General features: G+C 38.4%; 1 protein-coding gene across 2 annotated transcripts in view; it reads right to left on the bottom strand.

The window, feature by feature from the left end:
• Positions 1-7,139: 7,139 nt before the first annotated feature.
• Positions 7,140-20,805, bottom strand: part of LOC121865167 (galactose-3-O-sulfotransferase 4-like) — an 84,048-nt gene continuing 70,382 nt past the window's right edge. For both annotated transcript variants that reach the window (XM_042364474.1, XM_042364475.1), the window contains exons 4-6: positions 20,029-20,118; positions 16,620-16,847; positions 7,140-11,548 (exon numbers count right to left, since the gene is read on the bottom strand). In XM_042364474.1, the coding sequence (XP_042220408.1) occupies positions 10,934-11,548; positions 16,620-16,847; positions 20,029-20,118 (933 nt within the window). In that variant the 3' untranslated portion in view covers positions 7,140-10,933. The remainder of the gene's footprint in view (positions 11,549-16,619; positions 16,848-20,028; positions 20,119-20,805) is intronic.

The raw sequence follows: 20,805 nt of genomic DNA, 5'->3' as shown, positions 1-20,805 counted from the left end.
TTACAGTAAAGGATCCAATCCTCCAATTATAGAAATAGAAGATGTAAGGCAGGTATGTTAATTGAAGATGGATTTGGAAACAAACAAGGATAAAACTATACAGTATTGAGACACTGTCGTAAGAAAATATGGATCATATGATAACAAGGAGAAGATGATTCACAGTAGGCAAGGTGGAAGGTGGGAAAGGTAGTAACAAAATTATTAAGACCTAGGAATGTCAGCTCAGTACCGTGCACCAAAGCAGTATGGGACAGTCAAAGAATTAATGGGAAGAGAAAAGTAGTATTACTGAAAAATCAATTTAAAGAACAAACTGGACAGAGTATGAGGTTATTCAGGTACTGTACAGTGGATGCCTGATTTATTGTGTCATTTACTACGAACAAAGGATAAGAAAATATATTATTTCAGCTTACTTTAAATCTTTTTCTAGTACTGTATACCTGTACCTAATTTTTTTCTTATAACTCAAAGGTGTCATCCCTCTCAATTGTCTATAAGATAATTCAATTAATCCTTTAGTCTGTTGCTCTGAAAAAGGACGAAATTCAGTTTTAAGAAAAATATAAGTCTTTAGCTGTTTCATTCATCACTTTCAAACAGTAGGCATAAACAAACATGTTCTGACCTCTGATTGTAGACCAACGATCATGACTTGTGATATATTACTTAATAAAGCTTGCAGAAATGTAACTGACTAAACAGAATATTTGTTACCTTCACACTGAGATCATACGCGATTAAGATCATCTCTAACTTGAGGACAGTTGATTGTAAGTACCAACTGAATTAATAATATTACCAACACTGTATATCTTCAATTCTATAAACTAGAAAAACATAGGTAGCAAGATGGGGGATGTAATTCTCTGAGGAGCCTCACACTGAGTGTCTGACCATAATTTGGTTGAATGAAAAATAACTTTAAATGGTTCATGGCGAAAGAGATTAAAAAATATGAATAAAAAAGTTATGAAAGTTGATGAGCAGAGGAATGAAAATGCCACTGAAAGATTAAAAAAAAGTGACAGAGATCAAATGGTCACATGTAAACTGGGATGAAGTAGGATGAACTGAAGAGTAATGGAAGTAAATTAAGTGTCCAGTCCTAGAGAATGAGCTGAGGTGAGTGTGAACAAGAGTACAGGAGGCAGGGGTGGTAGGATGAGATTAATAATGCTAATCAAAGAAGACAAGGTTATATGAGTGTCTTTTACAAGTGAGGAGAGATGCAATAATGGAGGAATATACACGGACACAAAATTGGAAAATAAAATGAATAGTGAAAAATGTGAAAGATAAGCAGATGAAAGTTGGGAAGAGACTAGAGAGGTTGTTGCAATATTTTAATGAGAACAAGGGGCTGTTCTGCAGCAAAATGAATAGGAAAAGAAAACCATATGAACAAGTGGATAAAAGTAAATGTGAGACGAGGAGAATATTTTGAGGGGCTGCTAAATGTATCTTTTATTACTTTTACTTTTATCCTCTTCGCCACTGATCGGCTTGTTAGCCGCTTGGGCGATCGGTCACGACTCTTTTCCTTTATATTCTTCACCAAAAGGTCGGCTCGCTAGCCGCCCGGGCGATCGGTCACGTCTCTGTCACGCACTGTTGGCAAATACTGGGCATGCACCGGCTCCTGAATGTACCTGAACCCGCTCCAGTGTTGGTCAAGTCTTCTCTTGAAAGAGCTCACACTCGGTGCCGTCACAACACTTTCTGGTAGATTGTTCCAAGAGTTTACAACCCTCACTCCGAAAAAGTTTGCCCTCACGGTTTTCCGGACTTGCGGCTTCTTCAATCTTGAGCTGTGACCCCTTGTGGGGCGAGCGTCCGCCAGCTCCAAGTAAGGACACTCAACTGAGTAGTGCCCCCTGAGATGCTTATAAACCTCAACTAGGTCCCCCCTTGCCCGTCTGTAGTATAAGCTAGGCAAGTTCAGGCGCTCCAATCTCGCAGGGTAGCTGAGATGCCGAAGTGCAGGCACCAGCTTGGTGGCCCTCCTTTGAACATTTTCAACCAACTGACAGTCCCTAGCATATCTCGGGGACCAGATGGGGTGACAGTACTCCAGATGGGGAAGCACTTCACTCCTGAAGATCGTCACGAGGGACGGACCGTCTAGATATCTGAACGACCTTCTTATAAGACCCAATAATTTATTTGCCTGATTTACCTTCTTCTCACAATGGCCCGAGAACTTCAGCTCATTGTCAACATACACACCTAGGTCCTTCTCACACACAGTCTCAACTAGTACATTTTCTTCATCCCGTTGGGACATATGGTACGCCTCCTTACCGTTGGTACGCCCCAGGTGCATCCTCTTACACTTCGTGACATTGAATCTCAGCAGCCATTCCTTCGACCATTCCTGGAGCCCACAGAGGTCCTTCTGCAGCTCTTCACAGTCCGCTTGGTTCTTAATTTCCCGAAATAACTTGGCGTCATCGGCAAACATTTGTATGGAGGAGTGTACAACGTCAGGCATATCATTTATGAAACAAACAAACAACAGCGGGCCCAATACACTACCCTGCGGTACCCCACTTGTTACAGGTACAGATGACGATTTCGTGCCATTAATCACCACACATTGCTTGCGGTCATGTAGAAAGTCTTCTATCCACGCTAGGACATTTCCCCGAATTCCGTACCCTTCCAGTTTGATTTTCAGCCTTTCGTGGGGTACACTGTCGAAAGCCTTGGCAAAATCTAGGTAAATATTGTCGATATTACCACCCCGTTCTAGAATATGGGTCCAAATATCCAATACCTTGAGCAATTGTGTCAAGCAAGAGCGCCCCGGCATAAAACCGTGTTGGCAATCTTTTACAAGGTTGTTTCGTAGTAGATGTTCCATCGCTGCATCTCTGATAATACTCTCAAGTACTTTACATATTATGCTGGTCAGGCTCACCGGTCTATAGTTGTTCGTGGAGTGCCTATCGCCCTTCTTGAAGATAGGACTCACATAAGCCACTTTCCATTCACTGGGGACCATTTGTTCATCCAGGCATTTACAAAACAGAATCTTCAGGGGCTCTGCAAGCTCGTTGCACAGCTCCCTTAGCACTCTAGGATGCACCATGTCAGGTCCAGGACTCTTATGGACCTTTAGCCTGGACAGTTTATTTCTAATACCCTCTTCTGTGAACACAATGTGGGTCAGTGCTGTGTCGAACCGTCTGTCCTCAAACGCAGGAAGGTTAGTTGCATCCTCTCTTGTGAACACTGAGGAAAAGAAGCTGTTCAATGCCTCAGCTTTATCCTGGTCAGAATCTGCGTAACTACCATCTTCAAGCCTCAGGTCTGATACTCCTACTCGCGTTTTCAATTTCGACTTTGCATAGCGGTAAAACGCCTTTGGGTTTGACTTGACCTCGCGTGCAACCAGCCTTTGGAACTCCTTTTCAGCCCTCCTACACTCTATCTTTGCTTGGTTTCTGGCTCTTGCATACATCCTCCTGTCCTGCTCATCGTTTGACCCAACCCACGTCTTGAATTTCTGGGTTTTCTTCTTAATTTTGTCGACCGCCGCATGGTTCATGTGTAGGGATCCCCTCGTATTCCTAGAAGCACTGGGTTTGGTCTTGGGTATATATTTATCGATCAAATGGGTCATTTTACTAGTTATGATATTCAGCGTAGTGTCTGCGTTCTTGTACCTTAATAAGTCAGGCCAGTTGATACCCCTCATCTCTTCCCTCATCCCATTGTAATTTCCCTTGTAATATTTGCACCTTGGCCTGGCCTTATCTTGAACTAGGTAACAGTTAAATCTGAATGACAACACTGTATGGTGACTGGTGCCAACTGGGGCAAGGTGTTCCAGTTTGGCCACCATACCCTCCTCGTTTGTTATGATGAGGTCAAGTGGCTTGGGTGTTTGTTCCCCTCTGTAATGTGTCGGGTCTCTCACATGTTGGAACAGAAAATTATCTCTCAGAGTTTCTACAAAAAGAGTAGCAGGATTATTCAAGTCATTCGGGGTTGACTCGTTTCTCCAGTCGATGTCGCCATAGTTAAAGTCCCCCATGATAAGGAGGTGGCTGGGGTTGAGCATCGCCGCATTGTTTATTAAGGTTCTTAAGTTCCTTTGATTTAGTGGGCCACAGTTCGGGGATCTGTAGATACACCCGACGATAAGTAAGTCCCCTCCCTTTAATTTAATTTTACACCACTTGGACTCTTCAAAGACATCCTCTCCCTGTACCCTCGCCTGGCTGGCTCTAAGGTCTTGCCTAGCGTAGATAACCACACCCCTCCTGCAGGATTCTTGAGTTAGGTTCGTAAATGAGTCATATCCAGCAATACTGAACTCACATTCCTCTGGGTCGATTCTCCTGTTCTTGTACAACAGTTCTACAACTCCTACAATATCTGGTTGGTGTACTCTTAGTAGTGTTTCAAACTCCTCCCTCTTATCAAGGAACGTGTCGGTATTAGTGTACATGACATTCAAGCCAGAATTTGTTCTCGGTAACGTCTCTGCTCTTAGTAATAAACCCGCTCCACCCACATTCTCAGAAGCTGCAGCATTTGCTAAGTACACTGTATTTTGCAGGGTGTGGTTAAAAATTTCATTGTTTACACGGCGCTCGTTCCCTCCTGTCCGGTAGGCTGAGCCGGTGCCGCCTCCCGGGTGGGGGGTTGAGTGGGTGGAGGGTGCACTGCTGCCCCCTGGCCCTGTGTCGGCACACTTGTTTCCACTACCCTCCCCCTGAGTATAACCCATGTGCACCTGTCCCCGTTCCTTCTCGACTCCTCCCTCTTCTGCTTCAAGTCCAGCAGGAGCTTCTTGTGCTGTTCCCTCTGCATTACCGTGCGGTCTGGGTGAATAAATACATCTCGAAATGCCTCGCTCCTTGCTAAGTTTTTTGCCTGCCGGATAACTTGCCATTTTTCCTCCTCACTCCCTAGTGTGATCCTGAGGGGGCGAGGCTTAACCCCCTGCTTTTGTCCCAGTCTCCTCACATCCTGAGGGGTTGCTGGAATCTTCAGAACCTCTGTGCAAATATTTTGAAACAGCACCTTGTCGTGTGTTTCCTTACTCACAGTTCCCTCCGCCTGGCTCTCTGGGACTCCAAAAACTATTACATTGTTCCTGCGCTGGAGCCGTTCCTGGTGTTCCTCCTCTCCCCAAACAGTAGGTCCGTTAATTTTCATTTCTTCGACACACTTTTTCAGAGTCCCAATCTGCTGTAGAACCTGTACTGATTCTGCATTACTCTCCGCCCCCCCCACCCGTGGCCCTCCTAATACGTCCGCATAGCTCCTCTTAGCAACCACCTCCATTCTATTAGCTACTTCCTCAGTCTTAGCAAGGATCTCTTTCTCAACTTGCTCCAGTTTGTCAACCAGCAGGGCTCCTGCTTCATCTATTTTCGTCCCTAGAGAACTCGTTCCCTTATGGATTGCAATCGCTTCATTCACCTTGACTATGCAGCCAGGGCAATACCAGCAACAGCCATCAAGCTTTACGGCAGTTAGTAACTTCCTAAACGTTGCATTAGTTAGGCCTGCATCCTCCATATCCGACGTCTCCCTGCAGTAATCACATACCAAACTCATGGTTGTTGTTGTTGTGGGGGGGGGGGGTGCAGACTGTGTATAGATCTACACCTATTTCAAAGAAAATAAAGAGAGAAAAAAGTACTTAGCTACTCTCTGTTGCCTATGGAGTTGTCGTCTGCGACTGCGTACACTGTATCTCCCTGTGAATGGTGTATTGTAGGCACAGTTTCAGTCCTTGAGCAAGCACACAATCAACATAAAATAAAATTTAAAGTCTCTGTGGCACCTATGACACGACTTGGTTTCAGCTGGCACGGTGCCTTTCCAGCTTGCTTGCTAGTGAGCGCTCACTTTAAGTTATTTACAACTTCAGCGGTCACTGATGACACTATGAACTATCACTGTGTACACTGTATCTCCCTGTGAGTGGTGTATTATAAACACAGATTCAGTCCTTGAGCAAGCACACAAACAAAATAAAATTTAAAGTCTCTGTGGCACCTATGACACGAATAGGCTGGCAGTTGTCCTTACCAGCTCGATTGCCAATATGTATTCACTTTAAGTTATTATAGTCTCTTCTGCATTCACTGATGACAACTATGAACTGATTTAACTGAAGGCACAGTACTACACTCCCTGGTTGGCCTTTATCACAGCCGTGACCACAACACCCTAAAAAATAAAATAAAATAAAAGCTTTGTCATGTGGCAGTGATTGTGTGGTTATAGGCCTGTGACCCTGGCTGTACCTCCAACTCGGTGGAAATTGAGTTTTCAAAAATACAATCGTGTCTAGCATGAAAAGTCCGACATCGATTTACACTTTCACCTCACTAAGACGATCTTGACGAACTTATGTAATCACTGTCCAATTTCTGCCGCTCTACATCGAAGGCCCGGATGCCGAACACGCTTTGTTACAGAGACGCAACACGACCCGCCCGCCCGCAACGATTGTCATGTTCACATGCCGCAACGATTGTCATGTTCACATGGAAAGGTAAGCAGAACTACAGTACCCTGTTTAGGAGTGGAGGAATGAAAAGCATTTAAATAAAACAAGAAAAAATAATAAGTGAGGAGGGGATGAGAGAAGCTGTATGTAAGCTTAATAATAATAAGGCACTAGTAGTGGATGAAATTACTGTGGTAATATTAGGGATGAGAAGAGTAGAGTGGTGGAGTGGATGACAAGTTTATAGGTTGGGTGACAAGAGGAAGCATACTAAAGGAATGACAGAGATATTGTATCAGTCCCCTGTACAGTATAAAGGAAAATTTCTAAGAATAAATCTAAGAGCTATAAATAAACCTGAGAAAGTGTCTGGTAGACTCGTTTATTGAGAGGGCTGTTGTAAACACTAGTGTGTGTGTCTCGTAAAGATGGCTGAAAGCTTTGGATGTCGCCGCTATTAATAATTCTCCTGAGAAATTAAAGTAAAATTCATATAACAATAGATAGATCACTATTTTGATTGTCTTAAGTGTATATACTGTAGTTATAAAATTCGTTACTTCAAATATCTTAAGTTCGACATAAGAAGGAAAGCAATGACAAGTCTGTAGATTTAATTCACTTAATATCTATCTAACAATACCTAACAGTTAATGTCAATACCTTTGGTTATCATTTAATATGAAGTTCCAGTTTATATAATACTTTATTAATGGTAAATTATATAATCAAAGTTTAGTAATAGGTGCGAGTAACTAATTAAATGTTGAAAACTATCCCCACTGCCATTACGATGGTTAACTACTGTTCACATAGTCACACAATACTCCACCATAATACTCCTTGTCATTGGGTAATGATTAATTTGCTCCACCCGCCTTGAGGTTCCGTGAGGAAGGCCAGGACCCGGTGTTCAGTTTTGTCCGCTGTCTTCACCCTCCCTGCCTGGTACTTGTTCATCTGCACACTACCTTCAAAGACCTGCTTGGAACTTCATGGAGAGTTGTTGCAAAGGAAACAACTGCAAGGACGAGCCTACAAGTGTATTTATTATCTGACGTCTCGGTCTACAGAGGGACTTATTTGGAAGACGATTCAGGAGGAATCCCGAAGACCAAAGTGTGGGTTGGCCAAGGCAAGACAATTACGGTGAGTCAGGCAAGTAGTATTATTCCCGGAGAAGTGAGATACTCCGGCTGAGAAGTGTGTGGCAGACTGAAGGAGGATATCGGCAGAAGACCTTTTAAGTTTAATGATTATTTACTTGTTTAACTTTAATATAGTTAATGTATAAATTTTACTTTTATTTATATTTACCCCAGTCTTGGTCCTAAGTTTTTTTATTATTATTACTTACCAGAGTGTGACAGTGTTGGAGCAGAAGTAGTGAATGTTTTGATCAAGTTTTGGCATGAAGAAACTTAGGACTTGATAAAAAAGTTTATGGAGAAGGGAAAGAATTTGTTTGTGGCGTTTATGGATCTGAAAAAAAGTACATAAACGGTTTAATAAAAATGTGTTATGGGAGGTATTGAACATGCATGGAATAAGTGGGAAACGGCTAAATGTCTACTACAGTTTTTAGACGGACATTGGTGTATGCATTAACTGTGTCAGGAAAGGAAGACTGGTTTTCAATGACAGTAAGACTACATCATGGGTGTATTCTGTTAAGACGGGGTGAAAGCATGAGAGTGGTACACGTTTGGTAAATATAGATATAGTAACCAGATGTGAGGTATGTCGGTAGCTAATGTGGGAGATTCAAAAGGAAAGTTACATATGTTACTGAATGAGTTTGTAATATTATGTACTCTATTTTTACTGTGAACATAGACAAAAGTGATGGAAATAGGTAGAGAAACAGATAAAGAGAATGAAGATATAATGAAAAAAGTAGGAGTTTTTGTGACTGATGTGTCAGCAAGTGGATAAATAAGTGATGAAGTGAATGACAGATTAGAAGAAGGTAAGAATAATAGGTGCCTTGGGAAATGAATGAATTGCAAGAATTAAATCAAAGGAGGCAAAGATGGGAATGTACAAAGAAACTATCGAGCCAACATTACTGCACTGTACTGGTATGAAGGATGGAGTACAAGCTAGAAGTAACAGAAGTGACACGCGTGAAAGCAATGACCAGAGAAATAACCAAAGTTCACCAACTCTGGGAGTGAGGGTCACACACAAGTTGGCTCTAGGTCGTGACTGAGATGTAGAGAGAATGGGGGTGAATATTCAGAGGTGGACAATAGGAAGGAGAGGGGAAAACAAAAGCGAAATGAAAAACTGGTAAGCAGAGGACACGACATCACGTAGTGTCTGGAGAAGGATGTTCTGGTGGTTCTGGGTTGTGTGAAGCAAAAGGGATAAACCACAACATGGTCATTGTTCTACCAGAACACACCTGTTACAATAGTAAGAAAACATGTATGACATAGTATGAAGGGAAAGTTTATTTTTGTTCCAGTTTCTGGCCGCCCTCTTGTACGAATGAAAAATACTGTTTGTATCAATGGTCTCAATATTCCACTAATGTATATTCTAAAATGATCGCCGCTTGAAGGTTAATATCCTTTATTCCACCTTCCATTCTCTGAGGGACGCCAGGCTTAAAGATCTATGATCACATTTTTTTATATTTATTAACCACTTGTGCCGAATAAAAATCATCTGGTGTTAGCCAAACAAAATATTAAAAGTGGCGTCCCGAAGTGAAGGGGTTAAGGAAGTCACAACCCATGCTTTAATACACCATAGTACTGAACAAACTATGGAGAGACATGATCAAGACAGAGAGACAAAGTTGATAAAAATATAATGACTGAATTATGAAATCTCGTGTTATGGCCAAACAGAATAAAAGAGTGACATGTGAAATCCATAATGTTGAATTAACACTTGGCAGGTGACCATTACCGAATGACCTTGTCTGGCAATATGCACAGGTATTTATTTATAAACAGCATTTTTCACTCAGTTAAGCCAAAGTACAAAAATTATCACATTTGATCTGGTGGTTGTCTCAAAGACTAATGAAGCTTCAGGTCAGCAAATGAAACGCTTACTGTATGTGTATTTATGCAATTTAAACTTCATTTGCTTAAAAGGATTATTGACACTCTTGCCCTTTCGGTTCCTGCCAATTTCTAATTACACCCAAGAGGGGAGGCGGGAGGGGGGAGGGGGATTAGGCTACTTGTCCCTCCCCAAGTCATAAAATGGGATACCAAATTCCAATCGTTTATTTCCAAGTTATTGTCTGAAAAAGATCCCAGGCTGGCAATGTACCTCAAGTGGAGCGCGTAACCGCCTGACCTATAAGTCAAGGGATTGAGCGCCCCACTCAGATTCAGTACTGACCCGGGGTACATTCTAGTCTGTTGATCCGATTTTTCATAATTTTTGGATCATTCGCAGCAGGGTGATCCCCTTAAGTGAAACATCCACAGGATCAAATGGGAGTGAGTCTTCAACCCTGGTTTGACTGGGTGAGAAAAATCATTATCTAATTTTGTCTGTGTGAAAAATAAGTGCATTCTTCCTGGGTGTTATTTAGAGGTACAGATCTCTTAGGACATAAAGAAGTAACAAGTGAAATAATACTGGTTGACAGATCCCTGAGTCAGTCAGTCTTTCCTTACTGTTGCAAAGTTTTTCATAAATTTTGTGGGTGTGATAATCCTTCATCTGATGACTGGAGGTGTTAGTAAAGGAGAAATGTAATCAATAGTTTATATTATATACTATTAATTACATTTCTCCTTTATGTGGAGTTGTAAATTCTTAAGTGCTATATAGGTACGGACACATGGGTGAAAAAGAGAGTAGATAACAATGAGAAAGAGGGATGAAAGGAAATGAAAGAAGCACAAACAAGGTGAGAAACAGAGGAAGAGAGTTTGGAATAACAGGACTATAAGGTAAGAGAACACTGAGAGGGATGTGTGTGTGTGAGGGAGAATGGGTGGTAGTAGTGTGAACGTACTGATTATTAGCAAATCTTTACCATAACAGTTCTACATAAACCCAATAACAACACTCTGTAAGAATATGAACAGAAAAGAGCAAAATGTTTACTTTTCAAAAAAAATTTGGCGTATAAAAGTATCAATACTGTACTACTGAACTCATTTCACTTCTCTTGTGGATAAACTACATAAATTATGACACTCTGAGAGCCTTGTGTACACAACAAATAGGAGGCACTTGGGTGCTATTTGCTGACACATAGGACAGCAGACACAATTATATCTTAAACATTATCTTAAGATCAATACAAAAATAGATTTCTTGTGATATGCAGAAATGGAAGCCACGTGCAGGAAGAAATAGAGGAAGATCTTTTGCATTTTGACCTTCTAATAAATCAGTCATTAATGTCATGTCTTAGATTTACTTGTTTTATGATTATAACAATGGAATGAACTGACATATAAATCTGACCTGCTACTAGGACAACCCATCCACATTAAGCAATACTTTTTGACGTCGTCTAATAGTGTCTACTAGTGGAAGTTCAGGCATGGAAAGCATCAGGCAGTTTTGGTCCGAATTATTGGCTGTAACATAACCACTGACCAACCCTGAGTACTCTTTGAACTTCAGAGAAGAGTCTCGACCCTTTACTTCACGTGCTCCACAGACTTCATAGTATTCGTCACGGAGGCTACGCAGTGCTGATACCTCATTTGCCATTCTCTGAACTCCAAACTCATAAACAGAACGGCGGTGTTTAGCTACGAAATGATTGTAAAGCAACACATCTGCACTGTTCAGTTCCCGAAGTGCTTGTAGTGTTCGAGGCTCCAGTGTGGGTTTCACTTCCTGACGACGTGCATTTTTTGCAAAAACAACCACATCGTGAAGACTCCAGCATAAGAGGTGCCGCAGGAGTACAAGTGACTCATCCATATATTCAGATATCATCACCAAATCAAAACGTTTATCCAGCTGTTCAATGGCGCTCCTCAGTTCAGTTACAGACATATTATCGGAGTAGCCCAAGTCAAACAGCATTTGATTTTTCCCCAATTTTCCTCCATATCTAGGGAGGGATTCCAACTCCTGAAAAAAAAAATATTTATCAAACAACAAAATAATCCAAAAGTTATAAATCGAGTTGATAGAAGTATAGCTACACCTTCTAATATAACCTATTCTGTAAAACAGGAGCGGGGCAAAGACATGAATAACCTGACAAGGAAACTACAGGATGTCCATGAATGATTACCCTAAAAACGGTATGCTCTCGTTTTAATCAGGGTAATCATTTATGGACACCCTGTATTTCTGGTCGTCGAGATGGTTATGCAGGGTGTCTACAACACTTATACAGTAATAGTTGAAAAATAATAAATAAATAAATAAATAAGTGAATAAATAAATATACATATATATATATATATATATATATATATATATATATATATATATATATATATATATATATATATATATATATATATATATATATATATAGTTGAAAAATAACAAAAATGAGAAATAAATAAATAAGTGCCTTGTACATATGAAAATATATATATATATATATATATATATATATATATATATATATATATATATATATATATATATATATATATATATATATATATATATATATATATATATATATATATATATATATATATATTTTTTTTTCCATGCAGATCCAATAAATGAAAAGGTGATATATTGATAAAATCACACGGGAAAAGGGAAACAACGGAGCACCTTAGCTTTCGTCTTTATTCAAGGCATCTTCAGAGGCAACTGAAGATGCCTTGAATAAAGACGAAAGCTAAGGTGTTCCGTTGTTTCCCTTTTCCCGTGTGATTTTATCAAGATATATATATATATATACAGTATATATATATATATATATATATATATATATATATATATATATATATATATATATATATATATACCGTACATACATAAAGCTAAGGTACTCTGTTTTTCCATTTTCCGTGTTTTTATCAAGATATATATATATATATATATATATATATATATATATATATATATATATATATATATATATATATATATATATATATATATATATATATATATATATATGTGTGTGTGTGTGTGTCTCAAATATAATAATAAAGGTTACATTAATTTTTTAAAACATTGAAGAAACACTTTAGTTTCTTCATCCCATCGCAAAGTACAAACTATTTTCTTTGACAGTCATATTCTAAGAAATATTTGATATCTAACATACAGTACAGTAAGTGTCTTGTACTACAGAGAACACTTAGCTGTCTACTCCATTCAGGATGACTGAGATCTGAAGTGGCTTGGGCAGGCATGAGTATTTTTGTAACTGAAGTCAAGAAATATAATGGGGGCACATAATTACCAAATGGATAACTTTCAGGACACCGACATAAAGCATGTGAAGGATACCGTCCAATTTATAGGTTGCTCCATCCTGACATATAGGTTATAAATAATCTATGATTGCTATTTTCAATTTGGTAAGTAAGGTTTGGTTAGTATTACCTAAATGATTAATGGTGTTATCTGACAGCCGCCAATTGTTAAAACAAAGTTATTCTGCTCTTAGTATGGGAAATTAACACACTCACTTAGCTAGCCAATAATCCATCACTGGATACCTCCAAACGTCCTCAATATACACACTGCCTATAATTTTCACCACAAAATTCCTGGTAATAAGATGCCAAAAGACTGTTTCAGTATTACCCTTATAGTTACTGCAGTTTATTTTTATCATATCGGTACTCTATAACATACTGTCAGGGGCGGATCCAGGGGGTCGTGGGGGTCCGGAACCCTCCTTTTCATTATAAAATTCCAATACTTTTCTTTAATGCAGTATTGTACTCAGTCGTTTTTGTTTAGTAAAAAGTAATTACTATTGACCACAGAATATCTCCTAATATCATATGCACATGGCTTAAAAGTGGCCTCGAAATGCCCTTGATATTGGTCAGATTAAAAAAACAAAAAAAACAGCTGGGTGCGTTCGTTGTGCTCGCCATGTTCCCCCATCCACAACTTCTTGGACCCCCTTTTTGATATTCCTGGATCCACCGACTGCACATACGCCTGAACAACTGACAGATACAGAGGGAGGCAAGGAAGCCACAGTCCCTCCAGAAACTGTATTTATACTGTACATTGTATACTGTACAGTATATTCAAACTTATGCATCGAATAAAATATACGAAGACTGTGATAAAACTTGATATAAAGTAATTGTTTAAGATACAGAAAAGGTCAAGCACGGAACTCTACTTGTACAGTATATTGATTTGTATTATAGGGAGGCAGATAAATAAAAAAAGAACACCTTACAGCGTTTTCGTCGGGAATTTATATATTTCGAGTTTCTCTTATGTTTCGATTTCAGGTTTGGCACTTTGGGTTCCTTAGGCTTTTCCTTTGTCTTGTTGGGTTACCTTAGGTGTACGCACAAGGTGGGGGTCCAGAGGATAGAGCCCCCTGGATAGGAGGTTAGGTCAGGTCCTCCTGGTTTCTCTGATTAGGTTATGTTAGACATGTACACTGGATATTTGGGAGTCGTTAGGTTAGTTTCTTGATCTTTTTGTTTGGAAAAAATGTACCTCCTCCACCATTTTTGAATGTTTTTGATAACTGCAGATTTTTTTATATTCAAATGTTTCCAAACTCAGCTCCTTAGCCCGGACACCTGTTCGTAAATATTATACTCTATAAAGTTTTCTGTAGTGGTTAGATTAGGTAAGGTTTCAGTAGATTTATCTAGGTTTCGTTAATTTTGGTTTCGTCTTTTTTTGAGTGCCTTTACCACACAATTTCCCTCTATTTCAAACCCCTGCCCATTTTGTGTGATAAAAATTGCATTCTTGAGTGAAATCGAAAAAAAAATAATATATATATATATATATATATATATATATATATATATATATATATATATATATATATATATATATATATATATATATATATATAAATATTTCCAACAAAAACGCTATAGAGTAAAGTCTTGGTATGCCGAGGCATAATTAAGTTTTATAATTTTTGTGAACTAGGTGTTCTGATTATATTCTATTTCAAGCAGCAGTTATTTGGGCACGTTTTGAGAGATTTTCTTGTATTTATTGATGTATTACCCACGTAAGAATTTTCTAGAAAGTATTTCATTATTTTTGTGACGATTTACCTACGTATTGTAGGCCTAGATCATTCTAGAGCTTTCCAGACATACAGTACCATTGGAGCAACGTCACAAGTGGAGTTCCCCAAGGCTCAGTACTTGGGCCATTATTATTTATTATATACATAAACGACATAGATATCGGCATAGACAGCAACATAAGTAAATTTGCTGATGACACTAAAATAGGACGTGTTATTAAATCTGACGAGGACTCAGCAAAACTACAGGAAGATCTAAACAAATTTTTAGAATGGTCTGAAAAGTGGCAGATGAAATTCAACGTGGACAAATGTAAAGTACTCAGTATAGGAGATGCAAACAGGGAAACCAGATACCAGATGATCAACGATGCCATGGATAAATCCGACTGCGAGAGAGATTTAGGAGTAATGATAAGTAGGAACCTTAAGCCAAGTAAACAATGTGTTTTTGCTCGTAACAAGGCTAATAAAGTACTTGGGTTCATACAAAGGAGTGTTAGTTACAAGACTAGCGAGGTCATCCTAAAACTGTATATTGTGCTTGTGAGACCACACATGGATTACACAGTTGAGTTCTGGTCACCGTATTACAGAATGGATATAGAATCCTTGGAAAGAATTCAGAGGAGAATGACAAGACTAATCCCGGGCATTAGGAACCTTGAGTATAAAGACAGGTTAAAGCATCTTAATTTGCACTCCCTCGAGAGACGCAGAGAGAGGGGCGACCTGATAGAGGTGTATAAGTGGAAGTCAGGGCTAAACAAAGGGGACATTACAAAGGTACTCAAACTATCCAACCAGGAGCAAACTCGTAACAATGGTTTTAAATAAGACAAATTTAGATTTAGGCGTGAAATAGGTAAACACTGGTTTGGAAACAGAGTAGTGGATGAATGGAACAGTTACCAAATATCATCATAACTCGAATACGCTGAATAGCTTCAAACATAGGTTGGATGCTTATATGAGCAATAGGGGTTGGGTGTAAAGGGGACTGCCCAGTATGTGCCAATAGGCCCGCTGCAGTTTCCTCCATTCTTATGTTCTTATGTTCTCGTTCCGACGAGCAGCGGCAGCGAACTGTCTAGGATGGGGAGGAAGGGTCAATCGATCGTTTCTGCAGAGTCGAAGTACAATACTAGTGACAGCAGAAGACAATTGTTGTGCAAGTGTTGTGGAATTGTCGTGAGCAATATAAAGTTAAAAGACTAAGGAATTGTACACTGGTACTGTGCTGACTGCATATATTCGGAGTGAGAAGCCCAGTAACGTTGTGAAGATATAACTTGTGAGCAGATTTGTGAAGATCTAGTAATTATCAAAGAGGACTACAGTGCACAGGTGTGTTTCTGTGACCTGGTGGAAGTCTACCTGCCTGTTGTTTGTCAGTACACTGTTACCGATTCTCGGGAAATTACAGGAGAATGACGGACAGCCAGTGGTAATTCGACACTTGTGATAGGTCAACTGCGTCTTTATATTATATTACCTGGCTGCTGGTAGCCAGCGGTGGATGCTGGGAAGCGGCGAAAAGGGAGCCGTAACAGTGTTCTTATTTTTTATGCTATAATTCCTTATATACAAGTCAATATAGAGTTTCGTGGTTGAGCTTTTCCGAATCTTTACCAAGTGATCCATTAAAGTGAGTATGAGCGTGTGATGATTATTTTCTATTTTTCATCGTCATCATTGATCACCTCTCTGCCTGCTGGACTGTCTGTGACCCCCTGGATGAGATATCCTGAGTCTGAGAAGTCAACTTGTTTAAACTTGTTGATAGTTCTATATCCACCAACTTTTGTAACTGCCGACAATTTGGTCTCTAACACAATGGATGGTAAGGTCCAATGTATAGTCACACAGTGGCTACTCTTCTGAATGTATGAAAAAACATCTCGTAGCACAGATATCTTCAGGTTCATAGACAAACAATTTGTATTTACGAGTATATGCTTTTCATGGGCTTACCAACATAGGTCGTGTACTGAACTGTGACAGGTCAAATCCATAACCATTTTTCATATGGAAGAAGTTGAAGAGGCTCTCATAGAGTGTAGCTGGTTCCCGCACAATGGTAATCCAACGTGTATCGTTGTATAGGATACGTTTGTGCTCAGGCGGGTTGAGGCGGGAATGGACAGCAAACAAATCTACTACCCCGTGAAGTGGCAACAGCTTGTTTGGTATCATGTCAGCCTGCGAAAATAAAATCATTGTATTTTAACATTCTAAAATTATTCCTCACTTACAATTTAATTTAGACTGGAAGTACAGTACAGTACTATAATAGAAGATGAGGAAATGCCAAATTTTATAACTGGTGCTGTTGGGAATATCTCAGATGACTAAGAAGATAATGGTTAAAATTACAAGACAAATACAATTAAGTATATAAACATTATGTTTCGTTTTTTTGCAGAATTGGCTATTTTGCAAAATGAATGGAATGCATATCGGTAGCTTTGATAACTACTTATAAACAGATAACCTAACCTAACCTAACCTTATAGTTGAAAAAGGTTAGGTTAGGTTAGGTCAGGATGGCTCGTGTATAATCTGATACACAGTTAAATGGTCCTGTTCTTTTTTTTTTTAGCTTTAGACTACTGTATGTGCTGTCTGTTTATAAAGTTATTTTGCAAAATTACCAAAATGCTTGCCGGTCATTTTGCAAAACAACCGATTCCACAAATAATCATAACATATACTCTCTCTCTCTCTCTCTCTCTCTCTCTCTCTCTCTCTCTCTCTCTCTATATATATATATATATATATATATATATATATATATATATATATATATATATATATATATATATATATATATATATATATATATATATATATATATATATATATATATATATATATATATATATATATATATATATATATATATAATATATATATATCTTGATAAAATCACACGGAAAATGGAAACAACGGAGTACCTTAGCTTTCGTCTTTATTCAAGACATCTTCAGAAGACATTTTCCCGTGTGATTTTATCAAGATTTATCTTATCCACGTTTTCATTGTGGATTTACATGATATATATATATATATATATATATATATATATATATATATATATATATATATATATATATATATATATATATATATATATATATATATATATATATATATATATATATATATATATATATATATATATATATATACAGTGGGGTATGCTATAACGAACGGATCCTACTACGAATATTCCTATAACGAACGGTTTTACCTATAAAATTGAGAATGCTATAACGAACGCAACTCCTACAACGAACGCGGATGAATACGGGACTATTTCGCCTGGCGCATGAATATTGTTGTACCGCGACCCACAACAAGAGCGTCAGGCGCCATCTTTGTCTCATTGTGTAGCCAGTGCACCACTGTTATTGTTGAAATTTCGTCTTTTGATGTGGAAATTCGCGTTATTTGTATAACTATTTTGTTATACAAGTATACAATTGTAACAATGAGTCGTCCAAAGCGAGTGAGAAAGCTAATAACCCTTGAAACTAAGAAAGAAATTATAAAGAAACGTGAGAATGGAAGAAGCATTGCGAAACTTAGTGATGAATATGGGATGGCTAAATCGACTATATGTACGATTTTGAAGAATAAAGAGGAGTTAAAAACTGTGCAAGTGGCTAAGGGAATCTTTAGACTTAGCAAAGCAAAGTGTAATGTGATTGAAGAGATGGAAAATTTACTCTTAGTGTGGATAAAGGAGAAAGAAATGGCAGGTGGTAACATTAGTGAAGCTATAATTTGTGAGAAGGCTAAACAATTGTTTGAGGACCTTAAAGCCAAGACTCCCAGTGGAAGTGATAGTGATGTGCCAGTGTTTAGGGGTACCTGCATGCTGAATAACACTAAGGTAAGATAAAGTACCGTATTTTTTACATTTTCCACAGAATTTTTTCAGTGTTAAGTGGTTGTATTTGGGGGCCTGGAACGGATTAATCCTATAACGAACGAATGCTATAACGAACGAGGTTCTGGAACCAATTACGTTCGTTATAGCATACCCCACTGTATATATATATATATATATATATATATATATATATATATATACAAAAGAGGAGTACAAAACAAGGTGTATACTATATACAGAGGAGGGTGAGACCAAGTCCACAATGGTCAGGTATTAGGTAATGACCCTACTAATTCTTAAATAGCACGGCAACGGTCCGTAGTCAGGTTAGAGGGTAAGGTGACCCAACCTTCTCACCTGGTTACAAATCTTCTTAATTACAAAATTGTCCAGTTTGTACATGCCATTACTCAAATTCATGTTGAATGCTTCGGTATGTTTAATGAGACTAGATTCTATGATGTTCCTACTATCAATTGAATTACAAGGTAAATATTGAGGAGGCATTTTCCCAGTCAATGCAATGCTTGTTATCCCTCAAATGAACAAACAGAGCATTGGATTCCTGGCCTGTCCTAACACTATATTTATGTTGTTTAATTCTAGTTACAAGATCTTTACCTGTCTGGCCTAAGTAAAACATTACATTCCTTGCAAGGAACTTTATAAATGCAACCAATTGTGTTGTTGGGAGAGTTCTTGATTAGCATTTGTTTAACAGTGCATGAGTTTTTAAATGCCACATTGACATTCCAGGTTTTTAGTTGTAAAGGAAGTGTGAGAAATTTTTGTGAAATGGTAATATTAAGATATTCTTATGGTCATGGGTGGGCTTGGAACGTCAATGTGGCATTTAAAAACTCATGCACTGTTAAACAAATGTTAATCAAGAACTCCCCCAACAACACAATTGGTTGCATTTATAAAGTGGCTGCGTGAACGAGCAATTCTGGCACCAAAGAATGAAACAGTGGCTGAAATCAACATGACTACTCAGACAGCTTCCAGGCAGTGAGACCTCATTCAAATCTGTTGATACAGTAATCGACCAGGACCAAGCAGTCCAGTACCATGCAGAATTCCTTAATTCTTTGGAGCCGGCTGGAATGCCTCCTCACCACCTCACTCTCAAGATTGAAACTCCTATAATGCTCTTAAGAAATCTTGAACCTAGCGAAAGAGCCGCCCGGAGGGCGGCGATTCCGCTAGTATATTTATAAATGTAAAAAAAAAAAAAATAAAAACTAACGAAGTGATAACCGTGGTAACATTCTGATATGTTCTTACTTCCACCATGTTATGTGTACTATTCGAGATGATACTATATATCAGGTGCCTTCAAGAGAGCTCAGGCTCTCAACTGGCTCAGCCATGTTAATATTGTTATTATTATCGACTCTGTATCTGTTCTTTTCTGGCTAAATAATCTGTTTCAATATCAATATCAATAAGTATTGACAGAATAGTACCAATAAGTTAACTCACCTTGAAGAGTCTAGGATTGCCTAAGTAGTTGCCCACAGATGGCAGCGCGAAGGTAAGATTATGAGTGTATCCATACCGCAGGAAGATGTTCTGTGGACGAATGAGAGGTTAAGAATGTAGCTATATCACAGGAATATAGATGTTCAGTGGACTGTGGATGAAGAAGTTAATAATGTAGCTGTCAGGAAAAGTAATGCGGTGAATATAGATATAATTAAGTAGAATCAAGTAAAATATACCTATAAATGTTAATTTTAAAAAGAACTAGATCATTAAGTAGCTTGAATGATTATGCACCTAATAACTCGGGTGAGTTGACAAAAGAAGTGAATTTAAACAACCCGCTCGAGTTACGAATAATTCAGAAACTATATTTTCCTCGTAATGTGGAAAAATCTATCCCCTAAACTAACATTTGTTTATTTTCTCAAAGTTAATAGAAAACTACCTCATAGTAAATTAGCAAAATTACTTGATATAAATACTTATAGCTTTAGTTCTGGCTAGAACCATAATAAGATGAGATTTTCCCGAGCAAAATGGGTCGCGTGACGAAAGACACGACTCTGTGACGCCCTGCAGAAAATCGCATCACGTCACCAGTCAATTGAGGTGCCGACTACAACTTATGAATATTAAATGGTCCATGTTCTTCAAACATACAAATTCTGTATCTACAATAATTTATTTATTCTGTGCATGAACCACAGGAGAAGAATATCAGCAAACCGGTCATCCGAAACGGTGATGGAGTGAAAATATACCAACCGGGGATCA

Source organism: Homarus americanus, unplaced genomic scaffold (assembly GCF_018991925.1).
Source record: "Homarus americanus isolate GMGI-L3 unplaced genomic scaffold, GMGI_Hamer_2.0 scaffold37678, whole genome shotgun sequence".
NCBI lineage: Eukaryota > Metazoa > Arthropoda > Malacostraca > Decapoda > Nephropidae > Homarus > Homarus americanus.
This window is presented reverse-complemented; position numbering and strand designations above follow the sequence as displayed.